General features: G+C 35.6%; 1 protein-coding gene across 1 annotated transcript in view; it reads left to right on the top strand.

Annotated features, from left to right (window-relative positions):
- The window catches only part of DOCK2 (dedicator of cytokinesis 2), a 115,513-nt gene that overhangs the window by 66,011 nt on the left and 24,546 nt on the right, over nt 1-24,956 (top strand). The window contains exons 28-35 of the mRNA XM_072348174.1: nt 818-916; nt 1,631-1,725; nt 10,327-10,405; nt 12,009-12,109; nt 12,207-12,265; nt 13,902-14,050; nt 21,293-21,378; nt 24,705-24,861. Coding sequence (XP_072204275.1) covers nt 818-916; nt 1,631-1,725; nt 10,327-10,405; nt 12,009-12,109; nt 12,207-12,265; nt 13,902-14,050; nt 21,293-21,378; nt 24,705-24,861 — 825 coding nt within the window. The remainder of the gene's footprint in view (nt 1-817; nt 917-1,630; nt 1,726-10,326; nt 10,406-12,008; nt 12,110-12,206; nt 12,266-13,901; nt 14,051-21,292; nt 21,379-24,704; nt 24,862-24,956) is intronic.

The raw sequence follows: 24,956 nt of genomic DNA, 5'->3' as shown, positions 1-24,956 counted from the left end.
GTTAAATCAGTCTGTAAAACTATTTTGCATGCTCACCTCTTTCACATTCTTTTATTTTAATAGAATCAAAGCATTTGAAGCAGATTCATTCCTAAAATAGTAATTAAGAAAATTAAAAGGTATCAGGAGGATTCTTCACTGTCTTAAAGGAGAACTAACAATAGTTAAGCAAGCTATTAGTGGGAGATAAGAAATATCGTTGTCAGTCTCAGTCAGTGGCAGTGAAAACCTAGGCTTATAAATCATTTTATATAGTGCATCATTTTAGCTTTAGAAATAGAGGGAAATAAAACATTTACTTTTGAGGAAGTTTGAGAGAAGTTATGAGAGAGAAAAGTATTCTACCAAAGATTTAGAGTTCTGTAATAGTTGCTTTGATGCCTGTAAAATTCATCCTTTCTTGCAGTATTTCTTCCTGTACAATATCATAGCCTTTATTTCTACAATAATTGGAAATTTTTGATCACAACATTTTTTTCTTCCTATGAGTTCATAGTGGTAAATCCTAGAAAATATCACCTGCATTTCAGGAGTCTTTAGGTAAAATCTGCTTCTGTATTCTTTTTTGCAAATGATGCCACTTTTTTTTTTTTTTTTTTTCTGCAGAGATGGCCTATTGCCAGGGTAGTTTTTGAACTCTGATCTCATAGTATGTTTCTTTCATCTGAGCTTGAAAACGTTTACGTTTGAGTTTACTTTAACATCCATGAAAAGATTTATTAGGCATTTGGAACAGTTCAGATTTAGACTACAACCCAATATCTAAAGTAATCTAGATCTATTACCTTTCTATTGATCTCTTTCTGTTTTCTTTCAGAGTCATTTTGTTGCATGCATGACAGCCATCTTAAACCAGATGAATGATCAGCATTACTCAGTTTACATTGAAACTTTTCAGACCAGTTCAGAACTAGTGGTAAGTATAAAATAAACGTGGATATGATACCCAATCTACAGTTTCCACATGGAATTAATATTTTTACTTGTCAAGGGTTGTCTGCTTTCCTTTCTTTAGTATAATCAGTGCTGTGCTGTAACTGAAATGCTAACAGATCAAATCATGAGTAGCTTTTGCAGTTCTTAATGTGCTTGAGTTTACTTGAAAACACACAAGTATTTTCAAAATAATTGCAGCTTCCAAGCAATTCGGGTACGTGGTCCTAGATAGTATAATGATAGAAGGTAATAGAAGTTTTAGTGAACTGTCAAGTGCAGTTATTCTTCATCTGCTTGAACAGTTCTTCAGAGCAAGTATAAACAAAAGCAACAAAGAACACCATGGTTATTGTTTTTTTATTCTGTTTATAGAGGCACTGGTTTGTTGACTTGTCATTTTTTTCAGGAGCATAAGTATATGTCTGCAGATGATAAAGATTTGTTCTCAACACTGTGGAGAGCTATTGTTCACTTCTTTCTCTTTTAAGTAATTGGAAAAAATACAATCCTTTCAGTGAGCTACTTACTAGATTTTGGTAATAAATGATGACATTTCAGTTTGCTACCCTTGTACAGTTTTAGCTGGTTGCTTTGAAATTCAAGGTTAAAACTGCATGTGTGCTCTGTAAATGAAATACCACAAGCACTTAAACTTTGTGTTAACAGTCAGTTTTTTTATATTTTGTTGTTCCAGGACTTCTTGATGGAAACATTCATAATGTTCAAAGATCTCATTGGAAAGAATGTTTACCCTTCAGACTGGATGGCTATGAGCATGGTGCAGAACAGGTAAAATGGAGGACTGGTGTTTGTGTCCAATGTGCTTGTGAAAAGGGAACTTGTTTCATATCTTACTAAAAAGTGAACTTTTGCCTTTCCAGCTAGAATAACAATATAATTCCAATTTGGCCAATGCCAAAAAGGTCAACATTTAAAATAGTTTACTGACAATTCACTAAATAGCTATCTGCCTGTGCTGTAAGTCTATTTATAAAATAAAGGGAAAAAAGTAACCCTGAAGTGGAACTATATAGTTAGTCTATCTGTTGATAGTCAAAAGAACAAAACTGTAGAAGTCTTGTTAAATTTTAAGAGCAGAGTTTCTACATAGATTTAGAAAGTCCTCAGTGAGTTCACTGTGATACAAGTTAGCAGATGCCATTTTCCTACTGAGCAGAAAAATAATAAAGGCCAGGTCTTTGAGTACATCTCTGTATTTGTAGGAGAAGGCTGAGTACAAGGTGCTTCCTATAGCTCATGTACTTTAAGTTCTGTGTTAGATTGAATTAAGAATTATGAAGTGTTTGTGTTCATAGATGATGTTAATTTGAAATATTCCACAGTTCAAATTACTCTCAGAGTAAGCCATGGTATTAAATCTTGTTACATGACGGCTGGATTTGTGATCTTATGGTTTTTTTTTCTGTGGTTCTATGACCAGGTTAAACTGTTGCAAGAAAGTTCATAGAGTGGGAGTAGAAATTCAGTTGACTAAACTTAGTCAGACATTACCTGTGTCAGGATGGAAAAGCCCTACTCATATTTTTTAAATTGCTATTAAAGTTGATGTGTTACGTGCTCTCAAAGCATGTTCTTATTTCCAAATGTGCAGGAGGCAGAGCTGAATTGAGAGTGTTCCATTAGCAACTGAGAATCAGAAACAGAGTACTTTTGTTTTTATTCATTTTTCCTCCTTTCTTCCCTTAACAGCAAGGTGGGAAGGATGCTCATTTTCGTGTCATGCTAGATGCAGCAGAACACTTTGGGAAATAGTAAAACCCTTACTGAGGTCATGAGGATATAATATATCTGAGTTATTTTTGTGATCCTTCCTAGGAGATTTAATTAACTTCTGATGAGAGTTGCTTACTGCACACTTCTTACTAGTTGCTACTGCTTGTATGTATGTGCATTTATTCAATTTGTGGTATGTAGATCATGGGATATTAGTTTTATTAAAAGCAGTAATTTCCAGGTGTATGGCAATTGTAGGGAAATGATTTTCAGGTTTAAATAATAGCACATTGCCTGTTTGTCTTTCTTATTCATATCTTTAATTTAGAGACACATTATTCCTCACAGGAGATTAGCATACCTCATTGTCATGATGCGTCATACTGCACAGGGACTGAGATTTACTGAGTTAAAGAGTTAAGGTGGTTCGTAACTGAAGGGCTGGAAGGGACCTCAAAGATTATAAAGTTCCAACCCCCCTGCCACAGACAGAACTGCCAACCACTAGATAGGCTGCTCAGGACCCCATCCAGGCTGGCCCTGAACACTTCCAGGGATGGGGCATCCACAACCTCTCTGGGCAGCTTGTGCCAGGACCTCATTATCCTCTGAGTGAAAAATTTCTCCCTGACATGTAATGTCCATTTTCCCTGTTTTAGTTTAAAACCATTCTACCTCATGCTGTCACTATCTACACATGGTAAAAAATTGATTTATCTCCTGTTTATAAGCTCCTTTTAACAATTGGAAGGCCACTATCAGGTCTCCCCAAAGTCTTCTCAAGGGCAAACAAACCAAGCAGCCTCAGCCCGTCTTCATATGTTAGGTGCTCCAGTCCTCTGATCATCTTCTTGGCCCTCCTCTGGACCTGCTCCATCAGCTCAACATTTTTCTTATGCTGGGGGCCCCGGACCTGACCTCAGTTCTCCCAATGGGGTTTCATGAGGACAGTGTGGAAGGGAACAATTAACTCCCTCTCCCTGATGGCCACCAGCTTTTGATGTAGTCCAGGATACTGTTGGCTTTTCAGGCCTCAAGTGCGTACTGCTGGCTCATGTTAAGTTTTTCATCTAGCAGAACTGCTAAATCCGTGTTTGCAGGGCTGCTCTTAACGGGTTATCCTCCCAGTCAGTATGCACATCCAGGACTGCCCTGACACAAATGCACCACCTTGCACTTGGCCTTGTTGAATCTCAGTGGATTCACATGGGCCCATCTTTTGAGCTTCTTCCGGTCAATCATTTACAACTTCCTACTAATACCACAGTATGTTTGCTTTTACTCTGTCTGTACGTTGCCTATCATTAACCATGCTATGGAATTACCCACTTATTTTCAGAAGAGTTTGGCATTAGTGTATACCTAATATTCTATTTCAAGAATGTATTTTGTATCTTATGTGAGAGGTAGGCAGTCTTTAAAACATGCTGTGAGTGGATGCTGGATGAGAAGCTGCAGATAAACAGGCTGCTAGCAAAATCAAGACATGGAATGGAATTAATATTTTTTGCCATTTTATAACATGAAAGCAGTTGCTGTTTCATGTCTTTCTCTTGGTGTTGCTTCGTATTACTGTCAAATTACCTCTGGCATATGGTAACATGTAGTGGTTTTTTTTGTGCACTTGGCATAGCTATTCAAGGTCAATTTTCAAATAATAAGCACTCTACTAATAAAGAAAATTAATTGTACAAAACAATTTATAATTGAGATAGGAAAACATGAATAACAGTTACTTTAAAGCAGTTGTTTTCTGACCATGCTTTTTGCAAAGTCTTGTTACACGTTAAAAAACTGTTTCAGAAAATGAAAATTGCTATGTTATTAGAATTTAGTCTGAATGGTAAAAAGTGCTTCAGTCTGTAGTAATACTGAGCTGAGACAAAGAGAAATATGATGAAATTATACTGCTTTCCTTGCACCACTAGTTGTATTTTTCTAGTTACCATGGAAGTGAATTGCTTCCTAACTGTTGCCATAATTATGTTCTTTAGAAGATTTCACATGGCTACAAAATTTGTAAATGGTGTTTCCATTTGCATTGCCCTTCAATTCTAAATCAGTGATAGTTTGCCTCTTTAATAGCAGATATTTCTACTGTTAATTTGTGAAGATTTTGTGATTTATCTCTTCACTTGTTTTCTTAGGCTTTTTCCTGCTGTTGTTTTGGTCACAGAAAGAGTAAATGTGTGTTTTTAATCTCTCCGGTCATCATTATCTGATTTCTCTTCTATATATTTTACATCTTCCAGGGGCAGTTTATAATTGCTGGCCATTGTTTCGGTCATTGCCAATGATCAGCATTTGACATTGGATCTGACCCACTTTGCAAGTCTATTCTTGATTTCATATGCCAATTCATATGCTCTGCACACATGAAGGAAGAGGAAAGATGACCGAGGCCTACGAATGAATCAGTTCACTTTAGTAGCTGCTTCTCCTTTTATGCTTGCATTGTATTCAAAAAATAATCAAGTATCTTCTGCAGAGTGTTTCTATGGGGATGCTTCTGTCAAGTAGTCATAAACTAAGTCGAATCATTATTTTGGTTCTGTTGTCTCCAACCCAAGTTTTCAAGCAAATGCTATACTAGCAAGACTATGGCTGTAAGAACTCAGAACAGACTGATGCATCTCCTGGGCTTTGAAATAATTCCTCTCATGTTTTTCATCTGCTCCAGTAGAGGGTTCACTAATGAAAGTGCAGATTGTCCAGCCTTTGTAGATTACAGAAATAAACTTGCCTAGATGAAGTTAGTGCAGCTCCTCCTGACTTTTAATTTGTGGGCCAAATATTCTGAAGGAAAAGCACTTAGGGTTTTGGGGAGGAAGTACTGATTTTTAAGTCTCTTCAAGTCTTCATTGTTTTTCAGATATGGTGCTAAAAATCCAGCTTTTTAATATTTTCTTGGAGCTAATGTTTTCAATCTTGTTTTTTCCTTTTTTTTTTTTTTTTTTTTTTTTTTTTCTGTGTGAGTTGTCTGTAACTGATTAATTCTTTGCAGATATTACTGTCTATGCAGTGGAATCACAGCTTTAGAAGTCTCAGCAAATGGTTTTTGTTCATAGATAACTAAGTGACAGAATTGAACTTCACCTCAGAGTTGAAACATAAATCCCCAAATTTTACATAGTAATACAAACTTGAAAAGACATTGAAGAGGATCTCCTTGCTGTTGGAGCACTGGTTTAGAAGAACTGTGTGTGAGTCAGAAGGAATGGGCACTTGTACTTATGGTTTACAAATCTTCACTTGATTTAAACATCTTATAAAAAATTGTGGTTCCAGATTTATTTTTTCTTTAGGTTGGGTACTCAAAGCATTATAAGTGTAGTGCTAAGTGAAGAACCTGGTTTAAAATGTGCAGGAGAGCTACTGGGTGCTCAGCTTTCTTTGCAAATTGAAGCCTTTTTATCTTTCATGGTTTAAATACAAAGGGGCATTAGACTACTGTTTGCAGTTGTCTTGGCTGCAGTGTTCTATGTCTGGTGCAGAGAAAGAACAGCTTTTGCAAAGCCACAGAAGAACAAACAATGCCCATTTAAGAGGATAGATTGCAGTTGGCAGCCATTATTTAAAAATATTTTTTTTAACACAGAGTTTCCTGTGGCTTCACCTCCATGCACAATGTCAGCTAAAGTCCACCTTATTATATTTTAGGGTAATTATATCTTTGTTTTATGCTGCAATGAGCAGATGCACTAGTTCTAACTTGTTTGCTAAGAATAACTTGGAGATCTATATTTTAGGTTTATCACATATTTGCACTTCAAAAGCAAGGACAGTGTGCAGACCTATGGTTATGTAACTTAAACAGGGAGTATTCTTCTAAAGAATAGCCTTAGAATCTTACTCCGATTAATGTAACAATGCAAATGAATACACCTTATCTCCAGTTCAGCCTCTCTGTTTTAATTTAGCTGACAAAAACAGTTTGAAATCAAATATTTATCTTAGCTAATAACTTTATAAGTTTTCGACTTCTTTTTTTTTTTAATTGGATTTGTGTCTTTGTACTATTCTAGCCTTAAAATACACAAGTACTTGCTTTTCAGTTGTGTAGGATTGTGTTCTTTGGTTTTTAATATAGACAATTGTTATTATTAACTCAGGTGAGAAACTGGAAGCAATTTCTTTGTTAGTACAATAAAGGAACTGAAAAGCACCACATTGAGAAGGATAAAGGAAATAGCAGGAGGTGAACCATGATAATCCTTTTGTTTTTCTAAGCCTAATCTTTGCCTTTTTGTACTCAAATTAAGCCCAGAGACTTTGGCCTTCAATATTATCTATAAATCTTCAGGCCCAGGAGTCTGGTAAATTAGAAGAATCAATGACTATAAGCTCAGAAAATATTATAGAAACTATTGTAGGGAGAGGAATAAACTCAGAAAATACCATGGAAATTATTGTGGGGAAAGAAATTTAATCGATTTTAGATCAGAATTATTTCAATTGGTGCAAAAGTAGAATTCCATATTACTCAGGTATTTCTAGAGGAGTTCTTGTAATTGAACACCTAAAACTGAATATTTATTATCCTGTGTAATTTTTAAAGTTAAGAGAAAATATGACAAGAGAAATTCAGCTGGAAAAAAGAAGAGTTTTCCAATAGCATTATCTGTATGAGAAACCAAGATCCTGTCCTTAGATCAGCCTAGATCAGTCTTGACTTGTAAAACAGAACTGAGCATATCTCCCAAAGGTCCATGAAAAAGAAAACTCCAATGATCAGCTATGGAAGTAGGGGGAAAATATATTATGCTGTGACAAGCTATTTCAGTGAGTTTTCTAAATAACTTCTTATGAAAATGGGCAGTACACACTGCACTTTTCAGAACCACTCTGGAGTCCAGTGTTTTTACAATCTCTTTTCTATGTCTTCTCCATTAAGTTTGTTATAGTAGCCAACTTACACTATGAATAATCATGTAATGAAAATGATTTCTGCACTCAAGAAACTTAGTTTCTCCTCTTAGAGCAATATTTATCTCTTTCGGATTGTTTTGTCAGATGTAATTAATATTATGCTTCATATTATTTTCATCAAAATCTCAGTGTATTTATAGGCACCTGTTATGCTTCACATGTGTGGCTGGTTAATATGCCCTTCTTCTGAAGGAGAAAACTGAAGCATATAGACATCAAGTCACTGAAGTAGGACAGTATGGCATTGACAGGTGCCAGGAATAGAATTCAAGCCTACTGCCTGAGTGACTTACCATCTTGACAGAAATAGTCGCATCCTCTAGGCAAAATACAAATGCATGGAAATACTTGGAACTTGACAGTCAGGAAGTATTGCATGCTTCTTGAAAATGTGTCATTCCGGTATGTCAAATAAAAATATCTGTGGGAATGAAAGGGATACTCAGAGAAGATATGAGGGCTGCTACAAAAGTAATGCTTACTATTGTATTATGATGGCCCACAATGTCAGAAACAGATATTGGTATAGAAGTGCAAAGGCAGCAGAGGTTGAACCTCCCCAACAGTCTGTTATGTTTTGTTCCCCTGTGACAGATGTCAGTAAGGGGCAGTCAGACAAAATGACTTCCGACATGGAAGTGTGTATGTAGCAAAGTGGTGGGATTGAGTTCACCCATGCAGAAAAAATTGCATGCACTGACATTCATTGACACCTGCTGAACATTCATGGAGACCAAACAGTAAATGTGAGCACAGTGAGGAGTGGGTGGTGCATTTCAGTAGTGACGACAGCGATAGGAAAGGCAAGCCATGTTCTGGGTGGCTACGCACAGCTCTTACACCAGGATGTGAAGAGTGTTTCAATCAGCTCATCCATGTGAATAGATGGGTTATGACCAGGGAACTGTGTATGGAGCTGAATGTTGGCTTCAGTATGTTGGAAGCAATGGTGGCAATGTTTGGAATATTGCAAAATTTGTGCAAGGTGAGTTCCAAAAATGCTCACCCAGAAAGTGAAAGAACACTGTATGCAAGTTTGTCAGGACCTGTTGAACCAATATGAAGCTGAAAGTTACCTATTCCTGTGGCAAAATGTGATGTTGCCACTACACGCCAGAGTCAACACATCAGTTCAAGATGTAGCCCTCTGTGGGCAAAGTGTACTGTATTTTGGGAGATATGAAAGGGATCATCCTTCTGGATTTCCTGGAACCTGGACAAACTGTCAACCATTACGCTGCAGTTCTGACAAAGATGGAGGTTCAAACTTCCACAGAAAGGCCAGAGAAGATGAGAGTTTTTCTCTTCAAGCACAACAATACCAGGCTCTGCTTTGCAGACAGTCATGGCTGGAGTGTCCTGTCACATCCACCATATAGTCTGGATTTGACACTTCCTGATTTCCATCTGTTTGGGCCAGTGAGAGATGGACTGCAGCAGGCAGTATTTTCCTAACAATTATGCTACTGTAGCAACAGTGAAACAATGGGTTACCTCCAGCGATGCAGATTTTTATGAGCATGACATGCAGGCTCTTGTTTGTTGCTGGTGAAACTGCATAGCTAATGATGGTGTGTTGAAAAATTATGTTTTGTACCTGAGAATTTGCTCTATCCAGTAGTGTTACTGTGCTTTTTAAATCTGTTGTAGTTTCCATGTAAATAAATAGGAGGTATTACATTCGGGGCAGTCTAAATTGCTTACTTATGATTATATTTTATAGAATTTTACAGATTTTTTTCAGTCATTTTTTTTTTTTGCAACTATTAGGTCTGTTTTCCTGGTTGGTAACAGTTGTCCTTGAGTATTTAGGATTGCCATTTCCTTTTTTCACCAGTAACAGCTAATGAGTGTACCTGAGCATTCAGGATTGTTTTTTAACTTGTGTTCATGTCTTTGAGATTGCAATAATATTTGTCCACAAAGTGTTTCAACTTAAAACTTCATTAATTTTACCTACAAAGTAGAAGAATATGGATGATTTATTTTCTGAATAGTAAATGCAATAAAACTAAATTATTTAACAAACTTTATAAGTGTGCAGAAATACCAATGATTGTAGTTTTTCAAACGTAAATTGCTGCAAAGATAGACAAAGAAGTCTGATTTATAAGTATCATTTAATCTTGCTGCTTTAGTAATGAGCATAAGTACGCACTGTTTTCAAGCTAAAGGCATCATGTTTACACTCTTCCAGTTGGAATAAATAACTGTATTAATTCAGCTTTCAGTGCATTTTAATAATCTTCTTGAGGTGTCAGAGGTGTCATCTTCATCCTCAGACACCTGTGGGAAAACTAAAAAGCTTTCTTTTAATTGGGAAAATTAAGTGGCAGCTTCTAACTAGTGTGTGCAGGAGTTTTCAACTGTCAAGCCTGTGAGGAGGAGGCAGTAACATACTTGTAAATGAACCACTTTGCCACACAGAAGGTAAAACTGTCTTAAAAAACACAGTATGTATTTTCAAGAATATAATGCAAAAAAAAGCAAACCTACCTTGTGTGAATTTTCAGTGAAGATCAGGACACTGAGAGTTATGCTTTAAATTGGTGATGCGTACATAACATGACGTTATATAAAATAATTTGGTCATATATGTGTGAACTTGGATGTGCAGTGTTTAAATGCATTTTCAATACCACACAAGGTTGGAATAGAATCCCAAAGAATACATGCATTAATCTATCTTGCTTTTTTTTTCTTTCTTTCCTTTTTATTTTTTTCCAGAGTATTCTTGAGAGCCATCAACAAATTTGCTGAGACAATGAACCAAAAATTTCTGGAGAATATGAATTTTGAAGTACAAGTAAGTATTAGGCTTCTGAGTTGAATAAAGTAGCTCATGCATTTAGGTCTGCCATTCCAAACTATCAAAGTCCCTTCTGATACTTTATCGGTAATAAAAGTACTATTGATTTGCATTCTGCAGGATTAGGCTATTTTTGTTTTTTTGTATTTACATTTCTGTGAAAAAATATCTACATATGGATTAACTGTATTGCAGCTACCCAGTCTGTGATGCCTGAGTGGGCCGCCTTCATTTTCAGTGGACCAACTTTTTCCAAAATATTTCTAACAAAAAATACGCCTCACTATTTAAAAGCTTTGCTGTCGTCTTTCTGATATGCATCATATTATCCTGAAAAGAAAAAGCTAATCTTTCCATTTTTCCCTGTCTTTCTTTAGTATACTAAGCACCATTATCAACTTGGCATTAGTGAAGTGTGTTTTAGCATCACGAATGAAATTGCCTGCTTATTCTTTTTTATCTTTAAATACTCAGTTGGAAACCCCAAAACCAAAAGCTTCACTGCCCTAGAACTCTACTGGAATAAATGCACATTGTATTGTTGATAACTTTACATAATATGGTTATAGACATTGCAGAAATCCCTGAAAGATTTTTGATACTAGAGTAAATAGAGGATAAAGGGAACTAATGCTTCATTTTAGTAACTGTTAAGAAAGTTCTCTATCTCTATTTACTGTGCTTGCTATATTTATATTAATCTCATGTTAGTTTATTAATTAAATATTGGTTATATTATCATATTCTTCCTCTTTGATCTGTCTTCCATTTGAGGATGATGAGACAGTGTAACAGGTTGCCCAGAGATACCTCTGCTGTTTCCTTTCCACTATCTCACTGATACCATTTACACATATTTTTAGTTGAAAATATGTTTTCAAAGGAGTATCTCTAACTACTACTAACTGTTAAGAAGTTCCATAAGGTAGTATTTACTTCCTTGAATTTGTTTCTGACTGTTTTCTTTTAACCCTCCCATATCTAGAATGAGAGAAGTATTTCATTTTAATCACTGAGAGGACAATCAATCTGCTTTCAGAAAGGCAGGGCTGTGAGCTGGAAATAAAAGGCTTATTCTCTCAGTTCTAGTGCATGACTCAGAATTAATAGTAGTTATTCAGGGCAGTATTTTGTCCTTGTTTAACTTAGACATCTATTAACAAAATACACTGGAATTTCACTCAAATTGTTGTTGAATTAGATCTTAGAAGGCAGTAAATACATTTTGAAGTAGATATCAAATGAAATGCAATTGCTTTGGGTGCCTTTAGCTCCAAGTTGTTAAGATTAACTGGCTTGTAATGTATTCCACTTGTCCAGCTATGGTTCATGATTTAATGTTGAAAGCTAATGCATTTCACATAAATCTATCTTAGTAATATTAATTCAACTGCTGTATTATTAAGAGCAAATGTGTAGTAGTGGTTATTAAAATTCATCTCTTAATTTTATGATACTAATTATGTACAATATAGCATAATATAAAAATCTCAAATTGCTTGCATCATTTGGTTTCATAAATAATTCAGTATCATGCATGGTTTAGAACTAGTCCAACTTTGCTCAAAACCATTATAATTTCCTTATTTTCAATTTACAGCTGTGGAACAACTATTTTCATTTGGCTGTGGCTTTTATTACCCAAGATTCACTACAACTAGAAAATTTTTCCCATGCAAAGTACAACAAGATCCAGAACAAGTAAGCAAAAAACATATGCTTATGCCTTTAATTTTTTAATGAGATGTGGGAAAACATAATGATTAAAAAGTACCTTAACTTTATCTTTTTAAACTAGATATGGAGATATGAGACGTTTAATTGGCTTTGCTATCCGTGACATGTGGTACAAACTTGGTAAGTAGGCAAATAAACTTAATTACAACTGAATGTGTCACACATGGCAGGTTTCACTGGAAAATATATGATATGCAGTGCTTTTCTAAATATTTCTGGAATTTGACCTTAAAGTATATTTTCACTCCTGTGACTAAGCTTGGTACTGACACGAGATACTGAGTTCTCTCTACTTCTGAGAACTCACAAACTTCTCTAAAATTTCAAAGATGGTTGAACTTTATTATGCTGAAATTGAGAACCAGATAAATTTTCCAAGAGTTGGTTACTTCTGACTTGTGTTAAGGATGCATATCTTAAAGGTAGAGAACAGTCACGACAAACTCTTTTGGTTACTGAACGTGCAGTGGATGCTTTGAAACTGAAATGTCAAGCAATTGCAGCTGTTTAAATTCCACCCAAATGGTCATCTTCAGGAACACAAGGCAGGATTTAATGTGATTGGCTGGATGTGAAGGTAAAGGGGAAATATTTATCCCAGAGTGCAACCCTGCAGTTCTTCGTGTTCTGCTTATTTGTTGAATAAGTAAAATGAAATAAGTAAATTACTTAGTTTACTGAACTAAAGCATCTGCTAGGCAGATGACTGCATACAAGTGAAACAGGTTTTTACCTGACAATCATTTTATATGTGAGTTGATTGAGGAAGTTTCTCTTTACATTTCTAGGCAGAAATTTTAAAAGTTTTCATGTTAATTATATCAGTGGAGCAACATGTATTTAAATCATTTAACTCAAAGTATTATTTTTTACTTGTATAAGAGCCTTGCATAAGAAAAAGTGATGTTGCATAAAACTATTGAAGTTGTTCAGTTATGCTTTAAGTTACAATATTATGGCAGCTGTATGAGGGGAAAAACAGAATCAGATTACTTTTATTTATGAAACAAGTCTAGTTATATTTGTTTATGATAATATTTTAATCTCCTTACAAGCTACAAGCAACATTGACATTCTGAGGCAGATCACTGGACTTGGCTGGTAGTCTGACCCACTTATCCAACTTTTTTCTCTCAGAAACAAGCAGTATTTGAAGAATATCTCAAACCTAGTTGAAGTTTTTTTGCAGAATTGAAGATTCCTTAGCAGGTGCACAACTGTTGTGCTACAAGATATTATTGCCTGGTTTTAATAGCGAATAGCGGAGTTGTACAGACTGTTTCTATTACTGGTTGCGAAGTTTGATGCATTGGTTGGTTTCATTTATTGGTTACAGTGTTTGATGTTATTCATAGTTGAAAGCAAGCAATGTGTTTCTCTTAAAAACTAGAAAGCATCACGTGTGGCACCGTTTTACTGAGAGAATTTGGGAGATTATTAGCATTATGATTGCTTTCTTCTCAGAGTATTTAGGAAGAGATGTCTAGAGCTGAAAAACTGAAATATTGAATGAAAACATTAAATCAGTTGATATGCATTCGTATTTCTGGCACTGAATGCTGGTCTCTTGATAAGAGACCATATTTATTGACATTCTTTTAGCTTTTGAGAAGAAGTAGGGATAAATGACTAAATTCTAAGACTGTTGCCAGCATGGGTAGTTAAAATGCTGCTTTAAAATACTACCTGCCCCAAATGTTTCTCTAACAATTTTTTTCCTCTCTTCCGTAGTATCTAATTTGCCATTTTGTTTTAGGCCAGAATAAAATTTGCTTTATACCAGGGATGGTCGGACCCATCTTGGAAATGACTCTCATTCCAGAGGTTGAACTACGAAAAGCTACAATTCCAATATTTTTTGACATGATACTGTGCGAATACCAAAGGACAGGAGAATTCAAAAAGGTAATTAAAATCTGTTGGAAAATTCATTAAATTTTACGTAGCCAGTTTATTTTTGGTAAAAGTTTGTTTTGTGGAGTTTTGTGCTTACAGAAAGTAAAATCCAAAGGAATAAGAACAAAATAAAGAGCCCCTGCACAGGAGAGTGTAGGCTTTCCAAACTGTTTTTGTTGGATCTGAGAAAAACATCATTTACAGTGACAGCACTAAGGCACTGGAACTGGGGACCAGAGAGGATAGACAATCTTTATGAGTATTTTTAGAAACTTACTGAACAAAAGATGTGACACTGAAGACAGCCCTGTTATGTAGGGGTGGAATCAGATGACTTCTAGGGGTCTCTTCTAATACTCATGTTTCACGAAACCCTTATGTGACATAGATCTTAATACATTAAAAGTTTTAATGTTTAATGCATACTATTCAACAGAAATTTCAGTTAATAGTTTGAAATTAATTGCACATGATTAGATTTTTCAGGAAAGTTTTCTAAATATTTGCCTTGTGAAAAATAATCTTTATGAAGAGTTGGTGTTCAAAAAGGTTTTCGATAGGAATTTTGCAAACAAAATGGATTTTTAAATCAGATGTATTTCATACTCCTGACAGAAAAGAAATAGGATAGGACACTTGGGAGTGTGATTTAAAGTAGATCTCCTGCCACTGCTTGCTGTGTGTAGTCAAACAGTTGGCATTTGTCAGTTTCTCTCATACCTGACTTTTCTCTGCAGGCTCTTTTGGGCACAGTTTTGTCTTATTCTGTGTTTGCACACTGCCTTTTACAGTAGATTTTAACTTGGAGCTCGGTCTCTGTAATTGCACAAGTAGTTAATTCCAAACCATCTGTGTAACAGTAAGTGACAAAAAAAAAAAGTCATAATTTAGACATACATAGAAAAGTAAATACAAATCTGTCACTCAAACTCAGCTATGTTTAATATTTTAAATCATACGGGGCGTTTCTGTGTCAAGTAAGTGCGGAACAAACTAGCAGATGCAATTTTGATTTTGATCTGCATTCCAGAATATAAAGCTTTTGGTTCAAGGCCAAGATTAAAATCCACTTGCTTCTCTGCATCTGTTCCTTACATATTCTAGTAGTTCTACATTTGCCTTCTTAAAAATATTTTTCTGTTCTTGGTTAATACTGCATCTCCTGGGAGGGATGCAGAGATCTGTACAAACCAAAAGTACTGGAAACTCATCATTCAAACTGACTGATTAAACAAGAACAGCAGCTTAAGTGCCTCAATGATGCTAGATACTTAGCTGACCCTTAAATCACTCATTATGCTAATATAGATTAGTTTCAGGTTATAAATTTTCAGTGCTGAGGATCGGGGACATTTATTTCACTGCAGTGTAAGAATAATAGTTATTTTTTATCAGATGGCACTTAAACATTTTCATAACCTAACAGTTGAGTGTCATTAGATTCTTGTATTCTGTTTTGGACTGTTTCCAGTCAAGAACTCAGATATTTATTCTCTCCACTCCTCTGGATGAGGTAATTAAGATAAATTTCTTAAACTGCTTCTCCATGTCTTGCAGTTCTGGTAAGCTTTGTTTTAAAAATACATATTTAGTCATATTACTTAAAATTGTTACCATGTTATTTAGAAAGGCCAAAGAATTAATATGAATGGAATATTGATGAAAATATAAACTCTGCCTTTTGCTAGCTCACATTTCTGAAATTCAAATCAGCATTTTGTATTATGAAGAATATTTTTATAAAGCTTTAGCATAAATTTTTCAAAATTATTACGCTTCAGTTCAGCATTGCCTGGACTGATGCTGATGTTCAGTTGAAAACATGACTGTGATGAATTGTGATCACTTCTGATGAGAGAAAGGGAAAAAGAGCACACAGGCAGCTTTATTAGTCTGCACTGGCAGTGGAACCAGAGCTTGTGTGGTGCCTGCTAAATCATTTAATAAGCATTTCTCAAATCATTGATTCCATTAACTTGATGTGGTACTGTGCTGAGATGTGTGACAGCACTCCCTTTTTGTGTGTGCAGATGTGTTAGACTGTCTCAAGAGCCTGTGTTCTGCATTACATATACAGTATGTGTGCTTTTATTCATCGCGCTCTTTTCAAAATGTATACACCAAATGAGGAAAAAATATGAAGTTATTCAAGTTTATTAATCAGGAGTTTTATTTTATTTTTTCTATTTCTAGGAAATCAGCTACTCCCAGAGAAAACAAAATTCCACCTCTGGTTATCTCAAAAACAATATTCTACTACACATATATTTAATAGACAGCAGTTAATATGTAGGTGTATGGCATACTGAGGAATTTTCTTTTTGATTCTTTTTACTTTGCACATAGAGCTTCCATTCATTCAGAAGTTTTATATAAGCTTGTAATTTTAGGCATCAGGGCTATGTCTAGCATTAGGTCAGGAGATCTGCTCTCTCGGAAAGGCTATTTATCTAACCTACATTAGGTGTCCATGGATAGATTTGGGCCTTCAGATGTATGTCCTTCCCTTTCATCTACAGTGAGCGGCTAGTTGCGTAACCATTGGGCACATGAAGTTAAAAGAACCTTATCCTCCAAGTTCTGTACATCTTATCAAGACTTCCCAAAACAATTTGCATCATCAAGCACAGTACTATTGTTTGCCCTGGTTGAAAATTTGAGGCAAAGTGTTAGAAAAGCCTAACTTGAAAGAAGTAGTTAAAGACTAGCTCTTTTAAGAGTAAGTAAAATACTATTTAAATAGCCATGAAGTCGTGTTCTGTTGAGGATTTTAGCTTGGATTAGGAAAGATTAATTCATCTGTGTTTAAATTTCCTTTCAAATAAATAATTCTATTCATGTTTGATTTTGAAGTGAAAATATCTTTCTTCAGTTTTACCAATTGCTGAAGCCATCTGGGGAGGTATTCTGTAATTACTTTCCCTCCTGACCTTTGCTGAAAAGAGCAAATAGTGCTGATTGATTGTGTTCTTGTGCTTTTGTAGTTTTTGATAAATATAGAGGACAAATATTTATTCTACATGGGCCTATTAGATAGAGTCACGTAGCTTTCTGAGCTCACAGCTGTAAAAGGTAACTAAATGAGTGAATGGAAGAGTTCTTAGCAAGCTCCTTTGGCACATATGCTTTATAATTGCTGCTCATATCCATATTTCTTCCTTGAAATTTTGAAAATTCATTATGCTTAAGGATTTCAGAGACATATGAAATGCTTCTACTGGCTGGAATCAGCTTTAAATGGCTTAGTGCCTCAGACAAATCCATGCAGAAAAAAATTGAGCCGGTGTTTGGTATTGACATTTGTTTCAAGTTACGAGGATTTATTTAGTCTACTCGATAGATAAGCAAGTGGTTTTAAAGCAGAATTAATACTAATTACAATTAGGCACATTGTTTAAATTAGATGAGAAATATGCCTATTAGGGCTGAATTTTGTCATAGACACATTACAACTTTCTTCCATATTTCTGCTGGCTTTTTAATTTCTGCTGGTTCATGCAATCAGCTGCAGTTGACAAACTGCAGGAAAAAATGCACAGAAAGGGGTTTTTGTTCAGGTCCAGAATCTGTGAGATTATTACCTTCTACAGAAGTCATCAATTCCCTGCCTGCTGAACAAGTACTAAGGAAAGATTTAAGAGGTGAATGATTTTTAACGGGTGCTTCAGTTGCACTATATTTGCAGCTTTCTGTGTTACTGCCTGAAGTCCAGTCTTCAGCTCTACAGAATGTCTGGAGTGGATGTTTCTGAGCCTTGTCCTGAAATTGCTGTGTACCTATGTTCCTTATATTAATAAACATATAGACATTAATACATGTAATACTTACACATGTAAGTGAATTCTCATCCCTTCAGACTTCTCCTTCAACAAGCCTGGATTAACCAAAGTTGGGTTTTTGGTGGTTTTATTTTGGTTTGGTTTTTTTGTGCTTTCTCTGTACCAAGAATATACTTCAATGATAGCTCCTTAGTCTCCAGTATTGGTGTGGTAAGTGCTGCTCCACTGACGATCTTTAATTTGGATTCTACTTCCAGAAAAAGAGCTACTGTGAGAGTAGCAAAACCTCCTAGCAACAGAGAGGTCAAATAATTGATTCTGGATTGCAGCATATTGGTACTCCTAGCAAACCAAAACTCACTTTCAGTTTTCAATGAGAACCTTAGGGCTGCTAACTCTTAAATGGAGCCCCTGAGATCTGAAGTCATGAATTATTTTGGGAAGCATTGTAGCCTTTTCAGTATCCTGTAGAGATTAAATATTTACTCCAACTTGTGTTGTGACACTGGGTGGCTATATGCTGCTCATTTTTCCTGGAGCTAGTTCGGGGCTACTATTAATGTTTCTCATACAGATACTATGCATGTTTGCAAATTCATATCCAGCAATGACCCTATTTATGTAAACATCTCACTGACAACGTATAGCACCGCATTTTCTCAATTTTACCTTTCCTTTGCTGCCTTCATCCAGATTATTTTTACTACATCATACAGAAGTGCAACTTAAACAGTGATATTCATGTTCTCGTGAACATTACATTTCTATTCAGTCATCTCAAAATATGCTGTATGTGGTGTTGAGCTGGTGATGTTGCATGCTTATGGCATTGTGTAGTTTGTTCATAGTATGTGTGCAAGTTCTTGTGGATCACATCAACTCCTAAAGTATTTAAATATTTCTGCTTAAAGCACGTCTGTCAGATGCTGCAGTAGATACCATAATTTTGGTTTCACGCGTTTTTAACTGTGCTTTCGTTAGTTTCCCTTTGTTTGTTATGAAGCATTTAAATTCCTCCTTCTCCTACTGCCTTCTCAAAGAAAAGAGATTTGTATTGCCTAATTTTCCATGCTTAGGTTTTGCACGATGAACAGAGAAAACAGGCCACTCAATGCATTGTTTCAAAGCTCCTAGAGAGAAGCAACAGCCCACTTCAATCCTGTGTCCCCAGAGTCTGCAGAATCAAACCAGCTGATCTGTGGCTGGCTGCGTGGCTTCCTGCTGTCATTTTGATGAATGCTGTTTAAGTAATCCTGCTGTTTCTACTGTCTCAGTAGAATTGGGATTGTACTTGTTGCTGTGGGGAAGTGAAACCAGTTAAATTCCACAGTAAGTAGGTAGTAAGCATGTAACATTTTTACATTAACTTAAAGCTCCGAATTTAAATAGGAAGTTGATTTTCGGATATCCTCAAGGGCAGTTCTAAGGGTGTTCAAATAGAGATTTTTATGTATTATGTAGTTTAATAAGCATGTCTCCTTTCCAGTAAGTTGTTTTAACGTAATTGTCTTCATTTTTACAGACAAAATCACTTGATTAGCTTATATTGTAGAATGACTTTGATCTCTGCCATTAACTGGTCCTGTTCAGCTGAATCTCAGGAGGAAAAAAAAAAGGAGGATATCTAATATTATGGGGAAAAAAAGAATTAAAATGGGGCCTTTTTTGAAATTTGATTTCAAAAAATCTCAAATTTGTTGAGAAATACCGAGCAGTTTTCCTTGTTTCATTGTGACCAAGCTGAAGATGTAGAGATACCAGATCTGTGCAGAAGCAATCTGGATCCCAGTCTGCCAAAGCTCTCCCTTGCACAGAAACACTTCGGGGAGAAAGCACAATTATTTATATCCTGAAAATTGTATTCTTAAATAATTTGCTGTATAAGCGCAGTAGTGAATTCGCTGTCATTTTAAAACAATTTTTTAAAAGTCATTTCGCGTTTTTCATTTTCACAAATACACACACACCAAAAGTCTTACCTTTTACATCTCTATTGCAAGTGTGATACATAAATATAAACTTCTGAGGATGTTTTTGATCATGTGAATCTTAGTATTTTAATATGCTTGGAAAGGAGGGGAAAAGAAAACACAATTAAGTCTTATGCAAGTATGAGGCAAAGGCCTGAAAAAATAATTCCAAATTCTCATATAAAGATGAGTTAGACTGGATTAACCCTTTCAAAATCATAAGGCAGTGTGTATAATCTATTGCGATGACTTTGAAATGACAACTCACAATAATGCATTCATGTTGAAGCCGTACCGTGGCATTTTAAAGAGGCTTTGTGTAATTAAAGTATGACCCAGCAAAGTGCTGGATTAAAATATAATCTGACATGTACTTCCCTTTCTTTAAGAGATAACGGTATACTGCTGACTTAGAAATTATCCAGAGGTTTTGTTGGAGTTAATGGTACTTTAGAGTTGGCAAGCCATAGCACTGACAATTTGAGTACAGATTTGTAACAACGCGTTTGCAAGTTACCACCAGTTTTCCAGATATAATTTGATTTACCTGTTTGAAAACCTGTGAAATTAGGTTTTTCAACTTTTTTTTTTTTTTTTTTTCCCCTGAATCTTTAGAGAGATAATGATCCTTTTCTTAATTATGTAAAGCTACCTGATATATGTGAAATTTTAGAGGGTGTAAGAGGAAAGAAGAGTAAATAATGTAGGTAACAGCTTCAGATACTGAGCTTCAATGAGTTTATTTTTGGAATGCCTGAGCCTAGTAGTTAGCTTGCAGTTAGAATGTTGACAGTGAAGACATGGGTAGAGTCCTTTGAAAGCTGTTTGAGGAAGAAGGAAACTCAGAACACTTGAAGTTTTGAGAGTGGGCTGATGAGTGACAGAAAACAAGGTGTAACCAGCGGAGAAGTATTAACAGTTTTTTTTCTCTTTTTTACACATGTAGATTTTTTTCAAATCAGAGAGCTGAAAAAGGTGCATTACAGGCTAAGGGATAAGGCTGCTGGCAGCTCCAAATGAAAGTGCCATATCTGTAAAATGATACTGAAGGAATGGTTGACTAGAGGGGAAAAAATTGGGCTAAGCTACTAAGAAGTCCTTAGTTTGCTATCTGTGATAGTTTATGTCTCACTGCTTCCTGATTAGGGTATAGCAAGACCTAACAGCAGTTAGGTAAGGCACTTTATCTTCCTTCATATTTTGTGTGGGCGAAGGTAATTTGATTTCATTCTGATATCCCACATTTCACATCTGAGGTGTTCTGTGAAAACTCAGTACAGAAACTGTAAGCCTGTTTCTTCAGATTATTTCATCAGTTTGTTCATTAAGGTGTCAGGAGATAGTCTTTACATTATTCAATGTATATATACATATATTCAAACACTTAACTTTTGGGTCCTTAGGATATAGCTGTGCAAATACATCTGTCTGATGCCAGTTTGAAATGTGTTTGACCTCTAGATATCTTCTCATTGTTTAGATTTTTTGTTTTCCTTTCTTAGTTTGAAAATGAAATCATTTTGAAGTTGGACCATGAAGTGGAAGGAGGACGTGGAGATGAACACTACATGCAGTTGTTTGAGTCAATGTAAGTAGTGCATGAGAATAAATGCCTTCAGGATGTGTTTTTATCTTATTGTTCCTGCTTCTGAAATTGCTGAATTTATTTTAAAATACAGTCAAATTGAAGCAGTTTTTTTTTTTTCACCAATTGGGAATAGCATTTCATTAAATCTGGTTTGAATTGTGGTTATGCCCACTGAAAGTATCTGCATGGCTGCTTTTCTGTACTTTGTATTGCATCTACACTATGAAGAAATTATACTAAACTTGCTTTTCACTACCCAACTTCAAAGCAAAGATAATTCAACCTTTTTCTTTTTCCCATTTTTCATTGTAACCTTTCTTGATTTTATGTGTTACGATACACTAATAAGAATAAAAGCATTTTCAACAGTCTGTCTTGCTTTCCTCTATGTTTAGACTGGACTCCGGATTAGTTTTTAACTCACATAAGCTGACAAGCTGTGACAGTATTGTGAAGTGCTACAATATAAGAAAAATGTTGTAAAGAATTCATGAAATAGAACATCTTCCTCTTGGCCAGCCATGTTGTTCTTTTTTCTTCTCATTTATAATAGCTGTGTATCTTCATTAGGAGCTGTGATCTGATGGGCTGTGGTGGTGCCCTTGTGCCTACTTCTGAGACTTCATTCATAGCCTTGTGATCACAGAGTGTAGCAGTTAGAAAGGCTCTCAAAGCCTGCTAATTCACAATTGTATTTTTGTGTAGTGGCATAGTAGTCTTCACAAATTCACATCCCTCTTCAGTGGTGCATTAAATTATCGTGTACAACACAACAGGAAAAATCCATATTTGGTATTCTAAGGAATACTTTGTTACTTAAGCAAATGAAATGTAAATATTAATAATTATTTTTAATCTAATTTGATAAAATCCTCATTTAAACAAAATATCATTTGGACATTTATATTAGTTTAGTTTCTCTACTATGAAGAAAATGTGGAGAGGCAGACTTAAACACTGCTAACACATTTTAGGCAGTATAAAACTACACCAAAACATGTGCTGACAAGGAAAGATGTTTTTAAAATGTCTCTTTCACTTCCTAACATACAATGAGTGTGTAAACGGAAAGCCATAAATTATTGTTTGAGTTTGAAAGTTTACTCTTTGGCTGCTCATCTTAGGAGATATTCAGGCTGGCTGTTGGTATGACCAAGAATAGGTCTGCAAGTAGATAGTTTTCTCAAGCACAGTGCTGCAGAAGCTGAACTATGCTGCCTTCCTAATCTGTTGCTACAATTCATCATCTCTAATACTGGGGATTCAGCAGACACAGGGGACATTTATTGCAGTGCTTAACTTCCTTTGCTGCTAGTAAGCTTTCTTCCAAATATCTCTACAAATCTTCCTTGCCTCAGCCTAAGCTGGTTATTTCTTGTTTTAGCCTCAGGGGACAGAAAGAACCATTTATTCTGTTTCTCTTTGTAGAAGATTTTAGAAGAGTTGAAGGTTGATGCCAAGTTTCCTTCAGTCTACACATCAGGTTAAACAGCCTCCATATTTCAATTTATCATATGCCGTGTTTTCTGGACATTCCTAAAATGTCTGCAGCCGTTTTAAAATACTACACTGCCTTAAAGCCAGAGAGAGTACTCAAACTGAGGCATTAGAATTATCGAGAGAAAAATACTTCTTCCTATCTCACTTGTAAGACTTTTGACAAATATTTACTTTTTCTGAGCCGTGTTAAATTGTTTTTGATGTTTGCACTTTACTTTTGCTTTTGTGTATTTTTCTAGAGAACTGGTGCCTGTCCAGTTACACTCAGTTTTTCATCAATGGAGTTGATAAGTCTCATCAGACTTATAGTACATAACATTTGATCTTCCTGCTTTTCCAAATTACCTTTCTTTCTTTTTGACCCACCATTTAAAAAATCTTCTGGTGTTTTTTTCCACTTTACCCTCTCACACTATAATACTTTCAGATGCTTAAAGTTTTCTAAGTCTCTACAGATGTCACTTCATACTGTCTTCAGTTTTTCTTATTCCACCCTTGAAGTTTTCTAATGATGCTTCTTGAGAGACAGTTGAAGCAGAGGTTTGTGACCTATCTGTGATGGGGCCCTGTTCTTTTATTTTAGTTTTCCTGACTTCACATCTCCTTCAACCCTCTGTCTTCAGCTTCCTGTTCTCACTGGATAGAAACCTAGTTAAATTGTGCTGCAGATGTTCCTTTGGTCTTTCTCTTATTAGATAATTTCCTCGTAACTATTCTAGTTGTCACCCAAAAGGCACATTTTCAGCAGAACCCAGTAACTGCATTATGTGTTGGTGTTCACTGCTGCAACCAACATTTACCCACATGGGTTGGTTTTTGGAAACTTGCCATTACCAAGTACAGAGCCAGCAGAAATTTAAATACTGCCTTGTTGCTGCTGTCTGTAGTCCTAAATGTTAGCATGCACTTTGCTAACGGTGTTATGTCCATGGACTTAGAGCTGGAATAATATGGAACAGGTGAGAGGTTGTTCTTTATCAGCAGAATAGACATTGCTACCTTGTTCTGGAAAATGGGGATGAACCTAGCTGTGTGAATACGAGTGCTATGCTGCTTATCCTCAGGCTCAGATAATGAACACTGGCCTACTTTTATTTACTGGTGTGGGCACAGCAGAAAAAGACCATTTGGAAACTTTCCAGTTCCCCATTGTTGCCCTTTCAGGAAAATAACTCTAACTTGGACCCATACAATAAAAGGAATAAATATTGTGTGTGTTTTTACTCTGCTTACGCTAATTTTTTGTTAATGTTAGTAGGAATCTGCTGATATTGTATAAACTCACTTCCCTGTTTTTTATTTATTTTTTAATCAAAAGCAGACTAAGTGCTTTCTTTGGAACTTGCAGAAAGTTTATTTACTTTTATTACTTGTAAAGGGAAAATGCTCTGGTGAGGTCTTGTTAGTGAATTTCCTTTTTGACTTAAAATCTGAATTTGTTGTTCTGAACATTCTACAGGCATGTAACAGTACAAAGAGAAGAAAAAAATCATGTTTTATCTCCATGCTAATAGAGGAAAGTGAATTCTGTGTTTATTGAAACAGCATGGCACACAGATGTACTTATACTTGATTTGGAAATTTTGGGTACTCCCTTCTATTTGCAGTAATTGTTGGGCGAAAAGTAATGTGTATGTATGTATGTATTTATGTATTTGATTTATATCTCATCTGTCTGCCAAGATTGCCGACCCACAAAGGTAATTTAAAATTCATTCCATAGTTACTTTAGCTCTAATGTAATTTTTGCCTTTTTGCCTAACAGAATTTCAGCTGATGGGCACTAATTTTGATAGCACTGTAAAATCTGTTTGTTTTGTTTGCAGTCTTACAGAGTGTGCAAGTCAGTATCCTGCCATTTTTAACTTGGTTGAGAGCTTTGTCAGCCTCGTTAAAGGTCTCTTGGAGAAGCTGCTGGATTACCGCACTGTGATGAATGATGAAAGCAAGGACAATCGCATGAGCTGCACTGTGAACTTACTGGTATGTTCTGTCTTGTAGTTCTTGTGTGAGAATTTCACTTACTAAAGATGAAGGGACTGCAATGCTTGAAAAATAATTCGGAGCCTGAGGCAATA

Source organism: Excalfactoria chinensis, chromosome 13, assembly GCF_039878825.1.
Source record: "Excalfactoria chinensis isolate bCotChi1 chromosome 13, bCotChi1.hap2, whole genome shotgun sequence".
In the NCBI taxonomy this organism is placed as follows: Eukaryota; Metazoa; Chordata; class Aves; order Galliformes; family Phasianidae; genus Excalfactoria; species Excalfactoria chinensis.
The sequence above is the reverse complement of the archived record's forward strand: the minus strand, read 5'-3'. Positions and strand labels throughout refer to the sequence as shown.